The sequence below is a fragment of the Diceros bicornis genome, chromosome 4 (assembly GCF_020826845.1).
Source record: "Diceros bicornis minor isolate mBicDic1 chromosome 4, mDicBic1.mat.cur, whole genome shotgun sequence".
NCBI lineage: Eukaryota > Metazoa > Chordata > Mammalia > Perissodactyla > Rhinocerotidae > Diceros > Diceros bicornis.
The window spans coordinates 22,908,901-22,933,921 of NC_080743.1; the positions used below are offsets into that span (position 1 = coordinate 22,908,901).

Genomic DNA, 25,021 nt, shown 5'->3' on the forward strand with positions numbered 1-25,021 from the left:
AGTTCTTCAATTTTCCCTAACAATGCTTGGCAGTTCAAGAGCGTGAATAGAGAAAACATTCATCCCAGAATGTAGATTGATAGGTCAGAAGGATGGAGGGAACTGAGCACTGGTGAGAGTTAAAAATAGGGAGAATAAGAATGAGGCATGGGTTTGCAGGCCTTGATGATGATGAGAACACACTAAATGCATAAAGGAGCCAGAGAGATCAGAGGAGAGGGGATTTCGGTCAAAATGCGATTTCCAAATTTAAGATTTCAAGATAGCAGAATACATGGTGAGTTATGGCAACAGACTCCTAATTGGTCTTCCTAATCTGTTTTTGCCCTTCTCCAATCCATTAACCACATTGCCCAAAACGTGGTCTTTCTAAATTAAAAGTCTGACCATCTCTCCTCACTCTCAAACCTCAATCTGCCAGATGAATTCAATCAAAAGCCAGCTCAAGAAGCCTTAATTATCACTTTCCCAATCCTGAAAGTTAACACCCTGTTCCTCTACACTCTGTCACTCTCCCCCAATCTTATACAAGCCTTTCTACTTATAGTTCTCATACTGTGTTTACTTTACGAGTCTGTTTACTCCACTAGATTCTGAGTTCCTTGAAGGCTAGAACCAAGTTCTAATCATCTTTTAACCCATATTTCAACCATCTTCCTGAAAATTCAACAAGTAGAAATATCAGCTCTGGCATTTCTTGCTCTCTTATGCTTGTATTACCACCTTTAATGATAATTTCTTTGGGGGAAACTCTTTAGGCCACTTGTCCATTTTTGTGAAGGTGTATTTAGTTAAAACTAGATAGAAAATATAATCTACAAATACACTCAACCAGTCACTGTATTATGTGACCACATGCTGAAGCAAATAATCAAAGGAAAGTACTAATTTCAACTCTTCCAAGTAGTGGAATTCCCACTCCTCCCTTAGAATACCTCATTTACTGTCTGTGACATGTGTCCATCTGATAAATGAAAAGTGAGGACACCAGTATCAATCCATATTTTTAAAAAAATTAATGAAACTCAGGGGGCCGGCCCCATGGCATAGCGGTTAAGTGCGCATGCTCCACTGCTGGTGGCCCAGGTTGGGATCTCGATGCACCGCTTGTCAGGCCATGCTGTGGCGGCGTCCCATATAAAAAAGCGGAGGAAGATGGGCACAGATGTTAGCCCAGGGCCAGTCTTCCTCAGCAAAAAAAAGAGGAGGATTGGCATGGATGTTAGCTCAGGGCTGATCTTCCTCACAAAAAAAATTAATGAAACAAAATTTCTTTTCTATTTATTAGATAAAAATAAATACAAACCAAACTTCTAATATTTCTTTCTACACCCCAGTGGATCATCTTGCACACTCCATGATGTATATACACCTCCACTTTAGATGTCATTGGTCTAGACATGAGGTTATGACTACCTTGTCAGCCACTATGAAAAAAAATAACAATAATAATTAAAATACATATCATACTACCTAAAATGCCATTTTTATTAAGGTTTTATATTTTTTAAGCTAAAAACTTTTTGGAGGATTTCAGATATTCAGCACTTTGTATGAGCTTAAAAAGATTGCTTTCCTAATACCTTGTACTATTGGAATAAGAAGTTAGTATAGGGGACAGAAAAAGAAAGCATTGAAAGGTAATTTGGGGGCCGGCCCGTGGCTTAGCGGTTAAGTGCACGCACTCCGCTGCTGGCGGCCCGGGTTCAGAACCCCCGGCGCACACTGACGCACTGCTTCTCCCGCCATGCTGAGGCCGTGTCCCACACACAGCAACTAGAAGGATGTGCAGCTATGACATACAACTATCTACTGGGGCTTTGGGGGGAAAAAAGAAATTAATTAATTAATTTTTTTAAAAAAAGGTAATTTGGAACCCTTACAGAAATACTGAGCCTCCAAATTAGAATTCAGGTTACTAGGTACAGGCTGGTGGTGAACATTTAGGAGTTCTCTGGATTCCTCCTTGGCATCTCACCACACGAACTACTTATTCAATTTCTGTCTTATGGACTAGTTACGAGCTCCCATGAGAGGAAGGGCTGGTTGTCTTGTTGCCTGCTGTATTCCTAGCCACAAGAAAAATGCCATGTGGCACACAGTAGATGCTCAAAAAATATTTACTAAACGAATGAATTAAAGAATGAAGTGGTTTCATTGAAGTCGTGATTAAGAAACTAATCAAAGAAAAGAGAACAAAAAACGTGCTAAACGTTGTCTTTGAGGAATACCTACAATAAAGCCATCAGAAGTGCCAGCAGAGTAGAATGAGACAGTCCAGGAGGCAGCTGGAAAACCAGGAAAAATGAGGTCCTGGAAAGGGGTGTGCTGTTGGGAAGGGGCTGAGTAGAGTCACTGTGGAAGTTGGGGAAACGGCTGTTTGACTTACCAAGAAGATAACTGGCAACCTCAAGAATGCTGTTTAGGTATAGTTATAGAAACGGAAGTCAACTGCATGGAAGCAGGCAGGAAATGGGTGGTACCGAAACAAGGCAATACACTAGTCTTATGATTTTGTCAGTGAAACAAGAGAAACAGTATTACAGCTACAGAGGCTCAACAGGAAGAAGTGAAGATTCTTTTCAAGTCAGGAAGATCTACATGTTAGAGGAAGAGGATCCAGAGTTTTTTCCTCTAATGGTGGACACAGTGGTGTGATCCTTTTGTAGAAATGGACATAAATTATGGCAAATATACTTATTTGCTTTTCCACATAGAAATCTAAAATGGACAATAAATGAAAAACAAGATTCCTTATTATATATTTCCTTTCCCATATTTCTGGAAAAATAGGTTGATATGAAAGATACATGGAGTAATTTGGGTCTGGGAGATTCATTCCATTGGAGTTACCTTGGAAAGAAGTGGTTGTTTCTGTCACCACCACAAAGAATAAAAGAACACAAATATTTATGTTATCTGCTGTTTCTTATAATGCTTTTCCTAACTAATCTTTCAGCCTTTAACAGCAGCCACTGCTTCTGTGACTGCTGTTTCAGTAAAATACCGAAGCCTGAATGTGAGCTCATTTCATTGCCTGCTGGGCCTGCATTTTCTCAGCCCTAATGTAACAAAAGGGCACAGCGACACCAAAAATACATAGCGAGTTTTCTTATTCTTGAAATAGTATTGTCTCTCCCTCCGTGCTTGTACTTGTTTTAACTTACTTCAAGCATAGTGCATCGTGAAGAGCGCTAAAGAAGTTACTCGGAATTACGTATAGGTCTTGGAACAGATTTCACATCATATGCTCATTTTTTGTTAAAATTCGCCACGCTGACTCTTAAGGGTTATTCTATGTCGCTCATCATCTTATACTTCTTTGCGTCCTCCACCTGGCGCTTTGCGTCCCCGGCACCGTGCTTTGCACCCAATAGGCACCTAGTGTTGATCCTGTAATCCAGTGTGCGCATGCTGTCTTAAGGCCGTCACAAGTCCTTGTGGCAGCAGTTACAGAGCTTTTGGTGGGGGTGGCCAGGTCCCCAAAGGTTGTCAAGTAATCGAACTGAGAGCTTCCTGAGGGCAGGCACAGTTTGTTCAGCATGGTAGCTCCAGCGCCTAATTCAGTCGTGGTACACAGCAGATACTCACTAATACTGAATGAAGGAAGAACACGCTTGGTGGGGACATTAAATTCAACCCTACTCTGCAAACGTTCGCCGAGTGCCATCCAGGCGTCAGGGACCAACCCGGCGCGGGTGCTACAAGATACCGGGAGCTGTTGGCTCTATTTTCTCAGATATTGTAATTCTATGCTATAACTTCCATATTTTCTCTTAAAACACAAAGGGGCATTTGGGTTGTCTCTGTTCTTGGTTCTCAAGGGCTTAAGGGCAAACGGGCTGCGAGTCCGCGGCGGGCCACTCGCTGCGAACGCCACCCTCCCTCGGGAGCAGGGGGCCGAGCTCCCGGCGCGCCCCGCGGCTGAGCCGCCGCGATCCTGAAGGGGTCGCTGTTCCCGCGATAACCTCTATAAAGGCTCCGCCCTGCGGCCGGCGCTCGCTTCCTCCGTTGGGGACCCGGCCTCACACGGCCTGAACGCCCGGCCGTTTGTGTCCTGCTCGCCCACAGCGGCTAGAGCCGACGTTAGCGGCCGCAGTCCCGGCCGGACAGGCCCTGCGTCTCGGCCGCCGCCGCCTGGCCGCGCGGCCCGCTCCGAGGCGCTCGTTCTCGCCCCACCCTCCCTCTCCCCCTTCACGGAAACGACAGCTGCGGCGGCGGGGCTGGCGCCGCCTCCCTCCACCTACCACGTCTGCCCCCGCCACTGTCGCCCGGCGCCCCAGCCCGGCCGCGGCGCCCCCGCCTCCCCGCTAGGTCAGCCGGCAGCTCCGCCCGGCGGCAGCCCAGGATGAACATCATGGACTTCAACGTGAAGAAGCTGGCGGCCGACGCGGGCACCTTCCTCAGTCGTGCCGTGCAGGTACCGCGGTGGGGGAAGGGGTGGCGGCGCCCGGGAGGACCAGGGAGGGGCCGCCGGAGCGCCCGGCCGGAGGTGGCTGCGCTCTCCGCCCCTGGCCTCGCCTCCCGCCGGGCGGGCCTGCGGCGGCCGGAGGCCCGGTGATGGGCGCGGCCTGGTGCCCCTCCGGACCCGGCGGCCGTTTTCCTGCCCAACCGCCGCTCCCCGGGAAGCGAGGCGGGGTAGGGACGGGGCCCGGCGCCTCCTCCCGCCCCTGGAGGACACCTTGAGTTCGGCCTCGGGTTTCTGACCTCACGACGCAGTGCTCGTGTGTGACCTCCTTCCGCCGGCGGGCGGAGGCCTTGCGAGTCCCGCGGGGTAACAGAGACGCAGACCATTCTTGCACCCCCCCCACCCTTTCCTTTCGTCTCTCTCACCCTCCCCAACGAGTCCAAGAAGGAAGTTTCCTTTTCCTGCCCCTCAACCCAAAGAGCTGCCAGCACAGTTCCCTCCAGCCCTCCCTCTCCCTGGAAGGACGGTCCCTGGGCTTGGCAGTCCGCGGGAGAAATGGAGATCGCCAGTTGGCGTCCAAACTTTGCCAAGGCCATGGGAAACCTGGCGTTTGGGGGTTCCCACTCATTCTCAAAATGGGAAGCACCAGCAGTAGGGCGAGGCGAGAGATTCGTGTTGTGCCTATAGTCAGTGTTATGTTTCAAATACACTTTAAGGGGAAAAGTTATCTATCTCGCGGTATTCCGCAATCAGGGAAGTGTCAGTACTAGGCAACTTGGACAGTTTTCTACGGTCATCACCCACATTATGCCAACTCAGTTAAATCTATGAACAGATGTAAATTTCAGCACAACATGGGTTATAAACAATCTGGTGTCTAAGTTAATGACATAGTCACAGTAGCAACAATATTCTTTTTTGTAAAGAGAAAACAAAAATAGTTTCCTAGTATGCGTAGCAAATTGATACAGAAATGTAAATCAGTTGTTTTGCTTTACTACTTTGCTTGTCTCTTTCACCCCAATTTTATTGGCATAGTTGATCTTACCTTGCACTATTCTTGGAGAAAGAATGGTAGAACTAGAGCAAGGTAATAGCTGCCTATTGTGAAAAAACTGTGTCAAACATTTTGTTAGGCATTTGACAGATTATCTCCAGTCCCTTCTGTAACTTTGCCAGATAGATGTTATTAACTCCCTTTGATATATAAGAAAGCAGCCTCAGAGAGGTTTAAGCTACTTGCTTAATTTGCAGGCTAGTAAAGAGCCAAGTGCTGTTGGACCTACTCTGCAAGCTGCTTTTCTCTTCCTGGATAAGCATTGCAGGTGTAGGATACACTATAGAATAATAGAATGTTACAGCCTAGAGAGACCTTCTAGTACAATCTGAGCATTTCAGTAACACTTAGGCAATTTACACTTAAGAGATGGAAAATTCCTTCTAGGTCTTGATTTCGAAGTTCCAAAATCTACATGGTGAGTAATAAGCAAGCTGCCTTAACCCTCTTCTCTCCCTCCTCCACTAAAATATAAGATATATTGTAAAGACATTGAACTTTATAGTTAAAATAATTTCTTGATTTATTAGCCTACTTTTTTTTTTGCTGAGGAAGATTAGCCCTGAGCTAACATCTGTGCCAGTCTTCCTCTATTTTGTATGTGGGTTGCTGCCAGAGTGTGGCTGATGAGTGGTGTAGGTCCGCCTGGGGTCGGAACCAGGCCCCAAAGCGGAGCGCAGGAGCTTAACCACTCAACGCAGCGCCAGCCCCCTAGCCTACTTCTAATAGTTCAAAGACAAGGTGCAAGAAGAATAAGTGATTTAGGGTCTGAAATGATTTATGATTTATGAGACTTTGTTGACTGCAAACGAGGCAGAGTCTTTGGTATTATTTGTTTTAGTGCTGATTCCCTGTGATTCTAGATGCTGAATGCAGATTTGACACTTTATAATGCCACTCTTTGAAATACAGTTAGATATGTTTTCAGGTACATAATCCTCACTGCTTAATTAGAACATGTATACTAGCATTTGATTTAAATTGTCTGTAGACTAGATTTAAAAAATCTGGTAAAACTCTCAAAAGATGTACAGGTACTTCCCAAATGAATTTTAATTCCTAATTGTTTCATATTCTTTAGGAAGAAGTTCTTAAATTCTGTGCTAACCTGTTATCTATCAAATAATTTTCAGTCTTAAATACTTAAGTGCCTACTCCATGTCTGCATTTTACTACTACAGTTGTCCCTCAGTATAAGTAGGGTGTTGGTTCCAGGCCCCCTGGGGGATGTGGATACCAAAATCTGTGGATGTTCAAGTCCCTTATGTAAAATGCCGTACAATTTGCATATAACCTACACACATCCTCCCATTACTTTAAATCATCTCTAGATTACTTATAATACCTAATGCAATGTAAATGCTGTGGAAGTAGTTATTATACTTGTATTGGTTAGGGAATAATGACAAGAAAAAAAAGTCTGTACGCGTTCAGTACAAATTTTACCATCATAGACTTTTTGATCTGCAGTTGGTTGAGTCTGCACATTCAGAACCCACGGATATGGAGGACCCACTGTATTTTGGACACTGGATATAGCAATGAATAAAATCAACAAAACCAGTGAATTATATCAACAAAATGTCTGCCCCCCTGAAGCTTACAATCTAGAAGGAGAAAACAAACTGGTAAATACATCAGATGGTAATGGAGAAAAAGGCCAGAGGGGATAGGTTAATGGCAGGGGTGGTGGTGGTTGCCATATTGTATAGATATGATGGTCAGTGCCAGCCTTTCTAATAGGATCAAATTCAAAGAGACCTCAAGGAAGTAACAGATTCCCAATTTTTTGGAGGAAAAGCATTTCAGGCAGAGGGAACAAGTGCAAAGACTCTGTGGTTGCCGGGGTACTAGGAAGACCAGTTAAGGAGCTGTGGTTATAGGACGGGCAAAAAGTGATGTGACTTAGATAAGAGTTACAGCAGGGGAGGTTCAGAATCTATCCATTATTGCTTGTCAGATTGGCTGGGGTATGAGAGAGAGGTGAGTCAAGGATGACTCTGAGGTTTTGCCTTGAATCGTTTACTAAGAAGGGAAAAATTTCATGAGGAACAGGCTCCTTTAATGTGTCTTTTTATATTGTCTGTTAGAAATATGTTCTGAAATATTTATGTATAAACTATAGCATGTCTGCAGATTGCTTTAAAATATTTCAGAAGAAGAATGGGACGTAGTTGAAACAATATTGGCAGAATGTTGGTAGTTATTGAAGCTGGGTTATGGGTTCGTGAGGTTTCATTATACTATTATACTTTTGTATATGTTTGACATTTTCCACAATACTTTTTTTAAAATAAAATATCTTAGAAAAAAAGATGGTTCCAAAATGTAACATGTGAAATTTGGAATGCTGTATGATAATTTTCAACAAAAGACTACTTTCTCGTTTCAGTATTTAGTCAGTAACTGAGTTCCTACTCTAAATTGAGTTGACATCAGTATGGTGCCAAGTGTCATGCTAAGAATAGCTTAAGAGCTGTGCCAATTACTCGTTATAAGCAATAAGAACAGTAGGAAAGGAATTCATCGTCCACATTTCTAAATAATTTCTATTCAAATTATACTTTAAAGAATAGGCCATTCTCTGGTTGGACAACTTCCATACATTTTTTTCATTTTACTTAAAAATTTTTCAGTTAAAAATTAAACATATTCTCTGTTTTAAAAAAGTGAAATCAAACTATTAAAGCATATAAATGGGTCTCATCACTCCACTTTCACCCTTCAAAAATTAGTTTATATACCTTGATAGTTAAAAAGAATAAGGTAAAATGTATAAATGAATAGGAATATTCATTCCTTAACAGTCCATTTGGTGCTTTGTTGTTCTTAACTCCCTCAAAACAATGGAATACAAAAGCATCAGGTAATTTATCCTTGATAAATTGTTACTTTATTAGTGTTTTAAAAGACATTTATTAGTTCTTAGAATCTATCTTTTCCATCCAAAATCCTTAGTTGAAGTTTAAATGCTCCCTTCTGGCCTTGTCTTTTCTCTCATTCATATATAAACACTGTATTCTTACTAAATTATTTTTTTAATTTCCAAAATGTCTTATACTTTTCTAACTCCAGACTTTTGTTCACACAGTTAAACTCATCTTGAATGCTCTTGGCCCCCTCTGAATATAGTCTTTCCTTCCCTCAAGATACAACTTCAAGTCCATCTTAGACCACAGGAGCTTGATGTGAAATCTTGTGTCATTTTTCAATTCTGTATGATCATGTAGCGTTTTTCTTCTAATGAACCTTTTGTAAGGTCCCTTGGAGCTCTAAAATTCTTGTTATTCTATGGCTTTCACATCTTTAATAAGATGGTTATGTCCTAAAGAATCAACTCTGTTTCTTATTCCCCTCTCACAACATCCAACAAGGTTCTTTTTAATTTTTTATATCATTTTAGGCAAGCAAGGTAGTATGCACGTGCAAAGTTTACTGTTTGAATCGTTTAGCCTGTTAAGTAATTTTATGTTTGTCACTTTTTTTCTGGCATTATAACGGCTGACCTTGAAGTTGATTAATGCCAGTCTAAAATATTAAACTATTTAGTTCAACCTATATTTATTGAGTACCTCCTAGGTGCTTACATTGAAGGAAACAGAGATGAATAAAACCCAGTTGCTGCCCTCAAGGACTTCATAGTCTAATCCCAATTTGTCATAATTAGATATTTTACTCTTTGTAGTAAATATCCATTTTGTGAATTGCTATTCTCATACTTCATTTGATAGATCTTTCAAGTGAGCACAATTTTAATTCAGAATTGATATCGAAGCAAAATTTTGCTATCTTTAAAATAAGAGCATATACTTTCTAAAAAAAATATTTTCAAACTAAATTACTTAGGGAAGGGGTTCATTTTAATTTTCTGACATTTCCTTTGAACTGACTACTAATGTTACACTACAGACTTCATGAATGCCAGCTAGTTTCTGAGGGGGAAAAAGTCTTTAAAAATTAGTTGCAAGCTTGGCCTCGATCTCCTGTTTAATTCAGCAAACATAATGGTGCATCTGAGCTGGAGAGGTAAAGATGAATATGATGCTGCCCTCAACCAGCTCCTGTCAGATCCTGTCTGGATGGAAATCTAACTTGGCCAAACATTCTCTCTCAAGCCCTTCTCAAATCTCATTTCCTTTGTAGAATTTAAACTGCAATAACTTCCATGTCTCTCAAATTCTAATAAAACGTATCGCATTCAAAGTCCGGACGTTATCTCATTACGTAAAAACTCTGCATATTTAGTGTTACCTAAAACTGCATTTGCATGCTTTGGTGCTCTTGGCATTAATTTAGTAAACTACTAGATAGAAGATGGTTTGTTAACCTAATGTTAAAATAATTATATATGAGCTTAGAACAGTGATTCTCAGTCTTAGGAGAAATCTTTACAGGCTGCACCCCAGTCCAATTGAATTAGAATCCTTGGGATTGGATTTGGCATCATTGCTTTTGAAAGCTCCCCCAAGTAATTCCAAAGAGCAGCCAAAATTGAGAATCAGTTGAGAAGGATCTGCGTTTACTAATACATTATATTCAGAATTTGTTATACATTTTCCCCCTAGAAGTTTAGATTACTTTTTTCTTTTTTGAGGAAGATTAGTCCTGAGCTAACATCCATTGCCAACCCTCCTCTTTTTTGCTGAAGAAGACTGGCCCTGAACTAATATCTGTGCCCATCTTCCTCTACTTTATATAGGACACCACCACAGCATGGCTTGGCAAGTGGTGCATAGGTCTGACCCCAGGATCGGAACCCGAAAACCGTGGGCCGCCAAAGCAGAGTGTGTGAAATTAACTGCTACGCCACCAGGCCGGCCCCTAGATTACTTTTAAAATATTGCTCTTACCCAGTCAAAGAACTGATGGTTCGAGTTTATATTAAATAGATATCTTTGATCACCCAACCTTTTCACGTATAGTTCTTTTTTCTTTCTAGTAAAGCAGGGTATGGAATCCAGGCTCTGTATTTTATACTGTAGGCTACATGCCTGTCCTGTAGTAAAGGAAGGATTACAGTGCCTGGCGTAATGTGGCTGACTCAAAAACAATCCTTCCCTTAAAGCAATGTTTAGAGAAAATATATAAAGAGAGGGGATTAAACTTTCTATTCTCATGTTATTTTACTGTATTGCTAATGAAATATTATGAAAGAATTGTACATCATATTACATTTTACAGAACAGTGGGTTTGGAATTCTATGACTTATTTACATCCTGACTTTTATAGTAGGTTGTTTTCACAAAAATTTTTAATTATTAAATAGTACTGCTGTACATTCATTAAAATACATGCTTAAAATCAACTGTAGTTTCTAATTAACAGCTGTTATCATCAGGAGACTACAGAGTCAGTAATGATTTTGAACTTAAAGATGTTAAAAAGCAAATTTTTTAAGGATAAAATATAAAATTTTTGGTAATTAGGAAGGGATCTTTTTTTTAAAGAAAATTAATACATCTTTTTGTCTTGCTGAAAAGGGTACCATTATTATAATTTTATGTCTGTGTTTAGGCAGTGTTATTCAGATCATAAAATCTTTGAGGGCAAGAACCATGTCATATACAGATTATGCATACAGTAGAAGAAAATATATATATATGATCCATAAATATTTTTTATTAGTAATTTAAACCTCCTTAATTTAGTTGTATAATGAATCATTTTCAGTAGTAGATGCATTCCTAAAAATATTTTAGAGAAAAGTGTATGTATTACATATTGTACTATTTTATCTGAATATATAGTGCCTTCTGAATAACAATGGAAAAAAAATTAAGCCTCCACAATGATAAAATGTGAGAAATAGTGTATCTTTCACAATTATACGTTTAAGTAATAAAATTTCAATTTATAATTTCAACTTAAGTATATGATAACTTTAGCAATATTCTTATGTTCCCCACTTTTTTTGTTCATTCTAGATAGGATTAAGATTACCCTTAATTTGGTGATTATTGAATATTTTGTAAGAAGCAGAGGTGGGCCCTAGGATACAGCTGACCAGAGTGCTATGAACAAAGACACAAAGGCAAGGAAGCACAGCATATGTTTGGATAACAGTGCTAGAAAATATTAATTTACTGGAGGGGTAGTATAGTGTAATAAGACTATGATTCAAACAGATGTGAGATTGAATCCCAGCATGGACACCTTGGGCAAAATGTTTAACCACTCTGAGCCTCAACTTCATCACTAAAATTATGTTTCTTACCTATATAACAAGATTTTTTTTGGGTATTTTATATAAAATACAAAGCTTAGTATATGGCATTTTCTAGCATATACTAAGCCCTGACACTGTTAAGAATACAGAAGTATAAAAAAGGTCTTGTAAATGATCTTAATTGATAAAAGAAAACATTGAAAAAGCAGAATATAAAATAAGACCATACCTAATGTACTGAAATGTGAAACACAGATGTAGTCAGAGTGAGAAAAAATAATAACTGTTTTCACTCTCAGAAAATTCAAGTAAACATCAGATAGAATTTATTACTGGTACTTAAATACATTGCTCTTGTGGGCCTTCCTGCAGAACTGCTCTTTTCTAAACAGGTTTTCTATAATCAGACTCTTTATCTCACCCATACTTAGTGTTCCTTATATTGATTTTGTTTTTGTTTTTTATCCTTCTGAACTAAAACAGTAAAAAACCTACTCACTGTGTTTGTAGAATCTTACTTTGTAAATCAGTTTACATATTTTCTTTGTTTCTTGCTCAGGCTTATACAAAAAAATGATTTGTTGCAAATACTCATCTTTGCTCTATTACACTTTCATGTTCTTTTTTCACTGAAAAATGTTTAGTGAGAGATAACTGTCAGGTAGTGTCATGAGAATCAGAAAATATTAAATAATGTAGTGAACAGGCCTTTTGATGTGAAGATTGAAATGTTTTATTTTCCAAATAATTAACTTTTTAATTGTTGGTTCTCTGAAATATTATTGGCAGAAAACTTGCCCTGAAACCTAATTTTTATCAGATAAACTCAGTGACTATTTATTAAATTGCTATTTATAAATATTTTTTAGTAATGTCTAGCCCATGCCTTTAATTCCAGTGTGTTTCTAAAACATCTAAATCATTAACATGATTTTATGTGCTGAAAAAAATAGACCCGTAGGTTTCTATTGTCTAGATAATATTTTTCATTTAGCTCTCCTATAACAGAGACCATGTCTTCTAGTTCTTAGCAGAGTGCCTTGCACAAAGACTGACCTAATAAATACTGACTTTTAAATTGTGAATCTGTTGATTGTTGTATTAATCTGTTCTTGGTCATTAAATATGAATTAAGGGCTTATACCAAAAAGTAATACTTAATATGCATAAAGTATTGCATACTTAATATGCATAAATGATTCTCTAGCAGTGCACTAGAGGATAAATCATTGGAGGACTCCACACCTTTTCCTTAGAGCTTTACATAGCTCATTTCTTACCATTCGGTCTCAGGTTAGTTGTTACCTGCTCAGAGAGGCTATTTCTCTAACCAGCGCCATCTCATACTCCTCAAACTCCTGCTTCCCCTTCCAGTCCCAGGTTGCATATCCCTCCCCCTTTGAAGTCTTCCTGATTTTTCTACTCCCCCATCCCCTTGTGGAATGAATTCTTCCTTCCTCTACACTTGAATTCATTAATTCACTCAGTAACATTCATTCACTCAAGAAACAATAGGACCACCTATATTGGTCTTTTCTCTACCATCTTTTTATCTTTGTATCCTTATTATCAAATTATTTATTTACTTGTTTATTGTCTGTCTTTCTTATTAAAATGTAAGCTTCCTAAGAGCAGAAACCTTGTCTGTTTTTTGGCTGCTGAAACCCGTGTGCTTAGAATAGTGCCTAGCACATATGTAGGTGCTTAATAATATTAGTGGAAAGAATGAATGGAATGAACAAACAAATAGATATACTTGCTTATTAAGGTTCTAAGTGAAGAATTTTTCTCTATTGGTACCATGTTCACCTGGGTGTATTCCCTTTCTTTCCCTCCTATTGGTTGTTTTATCTGGGAAATAATCTATTTAACCATTGTAGACTTTGAACATGTAAAATTCTAATCTATACCTCAGTAGGAGGTCTGTTGCTAGAATCTTCAGGGATCTGTAGAGAATACCAGAGTTCTCTCTTAGGAATGAGATTATGTAGTTACCCAACTGACCTTGGGATTAGGGTTTTGATTTTTTGTCCAATGCCTCTCCTATCCTCAGTTACAATACACTGCAAGTTTTCGGGCTTAGGCAATAGCTTTGGAGCTGCTATTCTTAGTTCCACCCGTTGGGTCAAGGCTTGGCTACAGGTCAGCCTCAAAAAGACGTAAGGCTTTACAGAAGCTGTAGAGCTGTTATTTCTAGCCCCTGAACAAGGTCTTCAGTGGGGTTTGTAACCTGAAGTCTAAGAATAACATTCTAGAGGACCTTTCAGCTAAAAGTGCTAACTGGTAATCAGTTGAAAGTATTAGCCCAAGAAGAAGGATGCTGAAAGATACATGATAAAAGTAAGAAAAATGGAGCAGCAGAAGATATTTTAAGAAATGAGAGGGGGAAAAAAGCAGGGTGAACACAATATTTTGTTAGGCAAAAATGGGTTATGACTAATAAGCATAGAATTAGTGCTAGTGATATACCTGTGTTTTGATGGAGGAAAGCCACATATTCTAGAGGAAAATTATACATGATAAATAACCTGAGTCATCACTTTTAGTGTTTAATTAAAAGTATCCACAAGTCTCTATAACATCTACCTGGAAATCTTTTTTACCTCTATGTTATTGTATGGGTAATGCTGCCTTTCCTCAAAAACCCACACACTCAAGATAATAAAAAATTGATATGTTGAGTATATTTAACTACATTTTGTGATCTTTAAAAGATACCTCCATAGTGTGAATAGGATATGTTCCAAAAGTTAGTCTATAAATCAATTGCTGGAACATAATCTGAAGAAACAATTTAAATGATAGTTTGCCAGAGCATCCCATAAAAGCGTGTCTAACTCAGTGTGATTAAAGTGCCAATAATACAAAGCCACATTAAACATAAACAGTCCTTTTTAAATTCAAAATAATAATTACCAGGCACTGAACAAAGTGATTAACATACATACTCTTACTTAATTCTCAAAGCACTGTAAGATGTGTATTGTCTCTCTTTTACAATAGAGGACACCTAAGAAAAAAATATTCAAAAGCTTGCTCAGGTCACACAGTTAACAGTGCAGCCAGGATTTGAATTCCAATCCAACTGACTCAAAGCTCTTACTCCTTACCACTATACTATCCTACCTTTTCTTTTTTTTTTTTTTTTTTTTTCTGAGGAAGATTCGCCCTGAGCTAACATCTGTGCCAGTCTTCCTCTGTTTTGTATGTGGGTTGCCTGACACAGCATGGCCACCAACGAGTGGTATAGGTCCGTGCCCAGGAACCAAACCCAGGCCACTGAAGCAGAGCGCACCAAACTTAACCACTAGGCCATGGGGCCAGCCCCTATTGTCCTACTTTTATATGTAAGAAATATTTACATACTTTATATACCGGGCAATATGTTAGATTTTCTGTAGAATACACACCATACATTTTAGCAGAACTAAGGATATGTGTTACCTGTAAGATAGGGTCATCATAAGTGCCACAAAAGAGGTACGGATAAACTACCACAGGGGCAAAAAAAGTAGTATTCATATGTAATGGTTTACAAACAATTATTTTGTGTGTTCGGGATTATTTGGATTTGAATTTTCTTCTTAATTATTGATATGGGTTTCTAAAATGTATTTGAGGTATATTTAATTTTTTTTTAATAATCAATAACAGTTCACAGAAGAAAAGCTTGGCCAGGCAGAGAAGACAGAATTGGATGCTCACTTAGAGAACCTCCTTAGCAAAGCTGAATGTACCAAAATATGGACAGAAAAAATAATGAAACAGACTGAAGTGTTATTGCAGCCAAATCCAAGTAAGACACTTTTTACCTTTTGTCTACCTTATTGACTAATATTATTAAAAGGTACTGTTAGTAGGTTTTTTAATGTTAAAAAAAGTTTTAATGGCTATTGGAAAACACAATCTTTTTGTTTGTGACTTTGGAGTCTATGGTTACTTTTTGTATGTGCTTTTGGTGAAGAAGAGGGTGATAAAACTTCTTCGTGTACCCTCTAACAAGTTGACAAATAATATTTCTTAGGCCTTTGTGTAATCGTCGTAGAAACTCAATTTCATGCAATGACTTTGAATTCTAAGTTATGAAAGACTGTGAAGATAATCTTCCTTTTTCGTCTAGGGGACAGTTGTCCCTAAATAAGGGAAAATTATATAGAAACTTAAATAGTTACCAATTCTTTATGTTTAAGTTTTATATTTCTATGTTAATTATTTTATTTGATTTTCAGACAACTCTGTAAGGTTTTTCAGATCGCCCAACTCAATAACCTTGCAAATAAGGTGCACAATAATTGTTTATTAATTCAAACTGACAAGTTAGCATTTTGTCCAATGTAGCATAGCTCATTAGAATTGGAACTTGAACTAGAACCAGGTGTATTGGCACCCTCTATTTTCACTGTGAGCTTTACATATCAAAATTGAAGGAAAAAGGCAGCAATGCATACTTTCCTTCCCCTTTTCCCCAGTGTTGTTGTGACCATGTTGTGAAATGCCATAAATTTATTTTTAGATACTAACTTAAAGTTCCAAGCTTTAAACTTTGTTTCTATTACATAAACCTCAAGTACTATGCAAAATATTAGTAATTCTGTGTCATTTTAAGTTGTGGTGACCTTTTATAATAGGCCTTTTATGCTATGAGTGAGATCTGTTGTCTTTGGACACCATGTGGTATTTCTTATTCATTTAAGGTTACTTAAGTTATATACCATGGCACCTAAAAAAAAGTAGTAGACATTTTTCCTCTTGTTCTTTCCTCTTTCCAGAGTTCCTCACATACATAGTCTGTTATATGACATGTTTTTCTGGGTGGCAAATAAGCTCCTATACAACTGGTAAACAAGGGAGTGGTGTCAGTGTAAAGAAGTTATAATGGCTTATGTAATACAATTATACATTAGTGTTTTAAGTCTGAAGTAGTAACAGAATTGTTCTTGTTTTTTGTATGTGCTCTGGTTATAAAGTTACGTAGATTTTGAGTGGTCAGACCCAATCCTCTTTTCCCTGTAAGACCTGTTATTTTTAGTGTATGATTTTCCAGAACCTGGGGTTTTTCAGAAATATATATTGCATTATAGCAGAATTGCCTGCATATTTTGTTAAGATTTTATTATGACTGGGGCCAGCCCCGTGGCTTAGTGGTTAAGTGCGCACGCTCCACTACTGGTGGCCTGGGTTCACATCCCGGGCGCGCACTGACACACCGCTTCTCTGGCCATGCTGAGGCCGCGTCCCACATACAGCAACTAGAAGGATGTGCAGCTATGACATACAACTATCTACTGGGGCTTTGGGGGAAAAATATAGGAGGAGGATTGGCAATGGATGTTAGCTCAGAGCCGGTTTTCCTCGGCAAAAAGAGGAGGATTAGCATGGATGTTAGCTCAGGGCTGATCTTCCTCGCAAAAAAATAAATACATAAAATAAATAAATAAAAAAAATAAAATTAAAAAAAAAGATTTTATTATGACCTATTGATGCCTTACTGAAATGAAACATTTATTTATTAATATACCAAATGTTTTATTAAACTGAATGAAGTCAACATAGGATTCAACTTTAAACTTTTGACCAGCTAGGTAAAAAAGCAACAAAGCTAAGAATCACTGTCACACTCAGAAAATGAAATTCTGAAATTTAGTTAACATCTTCTAAATGGTTATGTTTCCAACTGACTCATTTTGGTTTTAACTAATTTAAAGGTTTTAAAGTTCCTACTTAAAAACTCACCTAGCGCTACAACAGAGTCTACCACAAAAGTGAGTATTACTCCAACAGCCTATTTTATTTATTATAATTAATGCTGTTGTCAGCTCCTGAAGTGTTTCTGTTACTGGTTCAGCTCATTTTTGAAATTTTCAGTGCACTGTGTGAAACTTTCACTTGTGGAGGAATTATGTGAGATGCTTAAAAGGAACCTATTTAACTTAGCTTCTTTTTGGATTGTAATTTTAATTTATATTTAGTCATTGTTTCTGGAGACTTTGACTTTTTTCTCATTTGTCTCTGAAATACCTCACTGTTAGGCAGCAGTGTAAATATGAATTTCCTAAATGTTATGCTAACCAAATGTTTATTCAGATTTTACTGGTCTTTTTTCCTTTCCATTTATGCTACTGTTCTATTATTGTTTTTAACCTTTTGTCTTGTATTTTAAACTTATTTTTAATGGTGAAATCTTTTGAGTGAATACATGGTCTGAGATATCTATATACATATATGCTTTAAACATAGTTAAATAAAATTAAGCCAAGGCCTCATATTGCTGATCTCTGTCAGTAGACTATTCCAAACCTGGATTGTTCTGTTCCTTAAACTCCTGTGCCTATATTTAGACTCTAGGAAAGAAGGAGAGCATGCAAGCAAGCAAAAGCACATTAAAAGTGTCAGAAGTCTGTAACTCTGGTTCTTCTAGGTACCTTATATCTATATTTTCATAGCTGGAAATCCCTGATTTTGAAATTATGAACATATATTCAAAGTTAAAAGCTAGACACTATATGAATGGGGCAAAGACAGCTTCCCTAGATATTAAGTGAATACCAACCTTTTTCTGGAACGTAAAATCCCATAAAATACTCATAAAATAATTTACTTTAAAATATTTTGGTGCCAAATATTTTATCATATTTCTTAAATATAAATTTCTTAGAGCTATAGAATACTCTAACATATAAATTAAAAATTATATATTAAGGTACATACTTGAAAGCATGTAATATATTTATTTTAAAGGATGATAAGTGACTAGTAGGCTAACAAAACAATCTTAAATAGTTTTGGTTTTTTGAAATTGTTGGTAATTTTAAACCTTTCTCCTAGATGCCAGGATAGAAGAATTTGTTTATGAGAAACTGGATAGAAAAGCTCCAACTCGTATAAACAACCCAGAACTTTTGGGACAATATATGATTGATGCAGGGACTGAGTTTGGCCCAGGAACAGCTTATGGTAAGCAAAAGGCAAAAAGGTCTGATATCCTTCTAGATTTTTACTACTGAGAGATGTCATTAACATTTACATAATATTAGTAAAATAAATTTTAACTTCAAATTTTTTATGTTTAAATTTTGGATGAAGTGAGAAATATAGATGACCAATAAATATGTACAGTTCAATTTAGTATATTTAAGCACATATTATTCTGAAAATTCACATTCTTTTTAGTTCTAAAAAGTTAAGTGAATTCTTCACTTGTACTCCCATTGAATCTTGCAACATCTCTGTTGTAATACTTCTTGTGATATATTGCAATTTTTGTTTACATATGTCTCTTGCCTTGATTTTTTTAAGCTTTCTTGAGAGCTTATTTATTTCTGTATTAAAGTACTTGGCACATAGTAAGTGTTTGAACAAATCAGTAGTGCTGTCATTAGACAGTATGTCAGTACCAAAAAATCGTTAACCGTAAGTTATCTCTGGATGTTTGGATTACATTTTATTTCTGTTTTGCTTTTATATATTTTCAGATTTTCTTTAATCGTGTTTTACAGTTATGCCAGCTTGGTTAGTTGCTTACAAACTTTTATAATGTATAACTTGGAGCTTCAAAGTTATACATCTTTATTATTCCTCAAATTTTTTCTAAGCATGAGACTATTTCAGATTTCTATAGCTTCTTTTCCTATTGTTCATAGCTAATAATTCTCTTTATTAAGACTTCTGCAAGAATTGGTTATTTGGATATGAAATGGTAGGTATGGTAGGTAAATTAAATGATTTTGTACAGATAGTCCTGATTTATGAAATACCTCATAAATTCTGGGGCTAAATGAACTTAGTAATTAGCTTTATGTCAGATGGAAATAACCTAAATAATTTACTGTGTAATGAATGCCATTAATATAAATTAAAAATTATATATTAAGGTACATACTTGAAAGCATGCTAATATCATATTTATTTTAAAAGATGATAAATGGCTATTAGGGGAACAAAACAATCTTAAGTAGTTTTGGTTTTTTGAAATCGTTGTTAATTTTAAACCTTTCTCCTAGGTGCCAGGATAGAAGAATTTGTTTATGAGAAACTGGATAGAAAACTTTGAAACTTGTACATTGTGTTCTTCAAAATATAATTCTTTCAGAAGTCTGAAAATGGTTAAAATTTCTATAGGTTTATTTCTAAATTTTAATTATTAATTTTAGAAAAACTTGATACATTAAACAGATTTTTTATTACCTGCTGGTCACAGATACAGTTAGATGCTGAGGTCATAAAGGTACGTGAAGGAGACTCAGCCCTTTTCTTCACCAAGCTGAAGGCCTAGTGGAGCGTGAATATTAGAAGGGCTTCTAAAATTTTTTTCCTTCTTTAATCTGTTTCCACCTCTAGTGATTCCAGTGAGTATACCCTGATCATTGGAATTGGGCTTTGTGAATCTATTTATTAGTAATTGATAATAGTTAACAATTGAGTATTCCAAGCATTGAGCTAAGCAGTATACAATGTGTGTATTATTTCAGTAAATCCTCACTCATAACCTACTTATAATGTAAATTCTATTATCTCCATTTTAAAGACAAGGAAACTGAGTTTTAGAGAGGTTACTAATTCATCCATGATCACACAGTTAGTAATTCAAATGTAGATCTGTATCCAGAAACTGAGCTTTTAACTACTATGTCATATTATTACCTTCCTTACTGATCAGATCTCATCTCATCCTAACGTCAAGGGATTAAGACCCACAGAACTAAAGCTTATTAGAGGTAGAACTGGGAATAGAACCTTGGTCCTGTGGTTCCCTTTCTTTCATTGTTTTCCACTGTACTTGTTCTATTTAAATATTAGGGTTTATGTGTTGCAAAACATGGATTTTTTTTAACTTAAGATATAAATATATATTATTTATAGATACTTGAGATAAGTGAATAAATGTAGAAACAAAAGACAAATTTTGACTTGATCTACTTATTAAAATATTTTAAGCATTATACCTTTGTAAACATCTCTACACTATTTGACCATAAATAGTGTCCATACACAGTGTAGTGTCCATACTACACTGTGACCATAAATACTTATTAGTATATCTGTCCTCTTTTTTCCCATTGGTAGAATTGGTACAATTAACTATGACGTGATAAGAAGTTCATTTTTGTCATTTTCATTTAGATAATTATAATCTTAAATTTACTCTTAAAATAAAACTACCTTAATTACAGTTAATTCTATTTGATTTTTTACTTAAGTAAACAAGTGACAACTAACTTGAAAGCAGATCAAATTGCTGATTTAAGATGATTTTCTGACAGTACCAGACAATGGTAAAAAGAAGCTTTTTTCCTTTGCAGGTAATGCACTTATTAAATGTGGAGAAACACAAAAACGAATTGGAACAGCAGACAGAGAGCTGATTCAAACATCAGCCTTAAATTTTCTCACTCCATTAAGAAACTTTATAGAAGGAGATTACAAAACAATTGCTGTGAGTTGGAAAATATTCCCCTTTTTTAGTAAAATAATTTAGATATGTTACTTACAGGGTTTTTTTGTTTTGTTTTGTTTTTAATTATCTTATTGAGGTCATATTGGCTTATAACATTGTGTAAGTTTCAGGTGTACATCACTATGTTTCAGTTTCTGTATAGACTGCGTTGTCTTCACCACCAATAGTCCAATATACTTACAGTTATAATGAATAATTTGCCCTCTTAATGACTGTGTAGATGTAGCAGATTAGAATATTTAAATAATCTAGCTAGGTACATATTTATTTATTTATTTATTTATTTATTTTAAGATTTATTTATTTATTTTCCCCCCAAAGCCCCAGTAGATAGTTGTATGTCATAGCTGCACATCCTTCTAGTTGCAGTATGTGGGACGTGGCCTCAGCACGGCCGGAGAAGCGGTGCGTTGGTGTGCGCCCGGGATCCGAACCCGGGCTGCCAGCAGCGGAGCGCGCGCACTTAACCGCTAAGCCATGGGGCCAGCCCTAGCTAGGTACATATTTAACAGAACACAAAACTAAACCAAAATAAAGGAGTATTGATGATATGGACTCTGTTTTTGTGTCCCTATAGTATTATTGAGATGACTTTACATCCATCTTGTTCATTACCAGCACATTTAAAATCTATAGAGAGGTTCCTGGAATGATTATAAAAATATGGTACAAAATATCACCATAGTATAGCCATGTGACTGTTTGAACTGGGAGCCAGAAACCTAATTACTGGAAGCTATATTTCTGGCTATTATACTTCCTGTGTTTTTGCATCCCTAGAAGTCTTTTGTCTTCTTTTCATACAGCTATGTTTTATTGACGAAGTATGAGAGATAAGTATTATATCTTTTTCTCAAACCTAATCTATTAAGTCTATTTTTTTTTAGTTTAATTTGTTTTATAAGTGATGGAGAGTGGAGATCTCGGTGGATTTTTTCCCTAAGATTTTTGCAAGACTGCTCTTTATTGTAAATACTACTTCAAACTTTAATTTACAGGTTTCTTATTACAAAATATTTTAGAACCTCAATATGTTTACAACGAATTTGTCTCTGGGCAAACAAATATTTGGCCTGAGATAGAGGAAGTGCCACCAAGTTGAAATATGATATAAAAGATATTAGATTGTCAATAGGATGAAATTTGGTATATGAAATCTGAGAATTGGTAAAGCAAACAGTGGATTCCTGTAAATTTACCTGTTACAGAAGCTTGAAGTTCCCATGAGGAATTCTAAGATACCATGTTAATGTTTATTCATTATTCATTCTATGAATTTGAAATTCCATTTTGGAGTAGTAGAGTTGCTTTTGGTGCTATGGCACATTAATAGCAGCCTGCCCAATCCTTGAGGTAGATCACATAGGGCATCAAGGAGCTTTGCCCTAAGCCCATACCTCCTTTACCATAGGCACTTCCTAGATAATCTGTAACAGTTTGAAACAGTTTCTCAACCTGGGCAGTACTGAGATTTTGGGCAGAATAATTCTCTGTTGTGGGAGCTATACTGCATTGTAGGATGTTTACAGCATCCCTGGCTTCTATCCAGTAGATGCCAGTAATATCCATCTCCAAATTGTGACAACCAAGAAGATATTGCTAAATGTTTCCTGGGGGACAAAAAGGCAAAATAATAAAACTAATCTTTCTTTGAGCCAGCCCTGGTGGCCTAATGGTTAAAGTTCAGGGCTCTCACCACTTTGGCAGCCCGGGTTCGTTTCCCTGTCGCAGAACCACACCACCTGTCTGTCAGTTGCCATGCTGTGGCAGTGGCTCACACAGAAGAACTAGAAGGACTTACAACTCGGATATACAGCTATGCACTGGAGCTTTGGGGAGGGGGAAAAAAAAAAGATTGGCAACAAGATGTTAGCTCAGGGTCAATCTCCCTGCAAAAAAAAAAAAAAAGAACTATCAGTTTAAAAAATAATAATAATAATATTTGTTTGTTTCTACCATCACTTGCTATTTTTCGCAGATTTCTCAGACATCTAGAATGTCTTGATCATTTTAGAATTGAAAACAGTTACAAAAGGGGGTCAGATACCTGAATGGTCACTTTATAGCCAATTTTGTAATCGTAGAACTTTGTTTTTCAGATGATGCATATATTCAATGGAGAATAATACTTTAAATGTGTATGCTTTTACTGGATTTTAGCATCATTAGCCTTTATTTTTTTCTTTCCTGTGTTTGTAGAAAGAAAGGAAACTATTACAAAATAAGAGACTGGACTTGGATGCTGCAAAAACCAGACTAAAAAAGGCAAAAGCTGCAGAAACTAGAGCTTCAGTAAGTAGTCTTTTTTAATAGAAGAACATTTTAGGTTAATAATTTTTTGTAAAATATTTTATTCATATACCATGCAAGCCACAGTCTATTATTAAGACTAGAATAGGACTTTGGGGTACTGTTTTTGTGTTTTTTAAAACAAACTTACCAGAACTTAATACATCTAAATCAGTGCAAAGTAATCATATCAAGAGGCAATATTATTTTACTAATACACTTGTTGCTAAAAAAACAAAAATTATGAGAGCTCCTAAAGCTATGTCATGTTCTTCAGATATCCTCAGTGGTGATGGCAAATATGTCTTTTGGAGATTTACTATATTTGAAGTAGAAAAACAGATAGTAATTAAGAAGAGAATGAATCTAGTTTGAAGATGCTTGTGTGTGGCTTAAAAATTAGATGTGACTCCCTTTCCACATGTGACTCAAACTGAAAGTTATCACCCAGAATAGTTCCAAAATCATTCAAACAATGACAGCGTGGACTTCCCAGTGGCTATTTTGAAAAAGAGGAAACCCATTTGAATAAATAAGTTCTGGTATATTTTTCATATAATCAACCTCACAATAGTCTTTTAAAACTGAGTGGTTATATATTAACTTTCTTAAAAGGTTTTATTTATAATATTGTTTAATCTAATATTTATACTGTTTATATCACCATTCCAAAGTTTGAAGAGATTAATCACATTTGAATTGAAACACCTTTAAGATAGTACAATATGAACAAATATGAATTCATTAGAGGAAGCTAGCAAGTTAATTCTTAATTTGAGCTAGGGATATGTTTTCTTAAGAGGCATAATATTCCACTGCCTTCTATTCTCAACTCACTCCCACTACCACTATCAAGAATCATTGTCTTAATGAGCATATTACCACAGTGCTGGTAGAAGTCTATTGTGGCTCTCTTGTTTTGGGAAAGAAAAGGTTGAGACTTGGTTTAGAGTGAAATTTAAAACTAGTAACTTGGTGTTGGACAGTGATGTCTTATGAGATTACCCCAACACCTTAGATGAGCAAAATAAATTATTTTCTTCTAGATGGTTCCCCTTTTGGAGATTCTGTATTAGCTACTGCTGAAGAAGAACTATCTTTGACAAAACATTAATTCCAAATTCACTGGCATTTTCACCTCAGAATTTATCATTACATCATCATCAAAAACAGCCTGACTTGTCTAAACAGGCTTTTTGCAGAATCAGAACTTGAAAATGAACACTGTAGATGGCAAGAGACTCTAAATTAGGATATTAGTTTCTAGTTGCTAATAATAAATTTATATAGTAAAATATAAATTGTTTTTTAAGATACTAATTGCTTAATCAGGAAAAAATGTTATTAAGATAAATAAGGATCATTTGGAAATAAAAGTTTGAACTGGAACAGAATCTCTATTCAAAATGCCTACATGTGCTCAGCGATGATTGTGGAAGAAGAATACTATTGTCAAGTGTCAGTACAAGACTTTCTTTAACAAGCACTATTACGGGATAATGATAGTCTACTTTTTTACCTGGAAAAGTGCCAGAAAGCTCATAAATTTAACAGCATACAAGGCCCTTTGATTATTCTAAATTATTTTACCACTGCTATTAAAATGTAGAAGAACTACGGAACACTCTGCTTCAGCAGCCTGGGTT

At 36.7% G+C, this 25,021-nt stretch overlaps 1 protein-coding gene across 3 annotated transcripts in view; it reads left to right on the plus strand.

The window, feature by feature from the left end:
• The first annotated feature begins 4,042 nt into the window (after nucleotides 1-4,042).
• Nucleotides 4,043-25,021, plus strand: part of SH3GLB1 (SH3 domain containing GRB2 like, endophilin B1) — a 36,605-nt gene continuing 15,626 nt past the window's right edge. The window contains exons 1-5 of one of the 3 annotated variants that reach the window (XM_058538437.1): nucleotides 4,043-4,420; nucleotides 15,287-15,428; nucleotides 18,458-18,586; nucleotides 20,932-21,065; nucleotides 23,286-23,378. In XM_058538437.1, coding sequence (XP_058394420.1) covers nucleotides 4,349-4,420; nucleotides 15,287-15,428; nucleotides 18,458-18,586; nucleotides 20,932-21,065; nucleotides 23,286-23,378 — 570 coding nt within the window. In that variant the 5' untranslated portion in view covers nucleotides 4,043-4,348. The remainder of the gene's footprint in view (nucleotides 4,421-15,286; nucleotides 15,429-18,457; nucleotides 18,587-20,931; nucleotides 21,066-23,285; nucleotides 23,379-25,021) is intronic. The other 2 variants (XM_058538435.1, XM_058538436.1) reach the window with 2 other exon arrangements.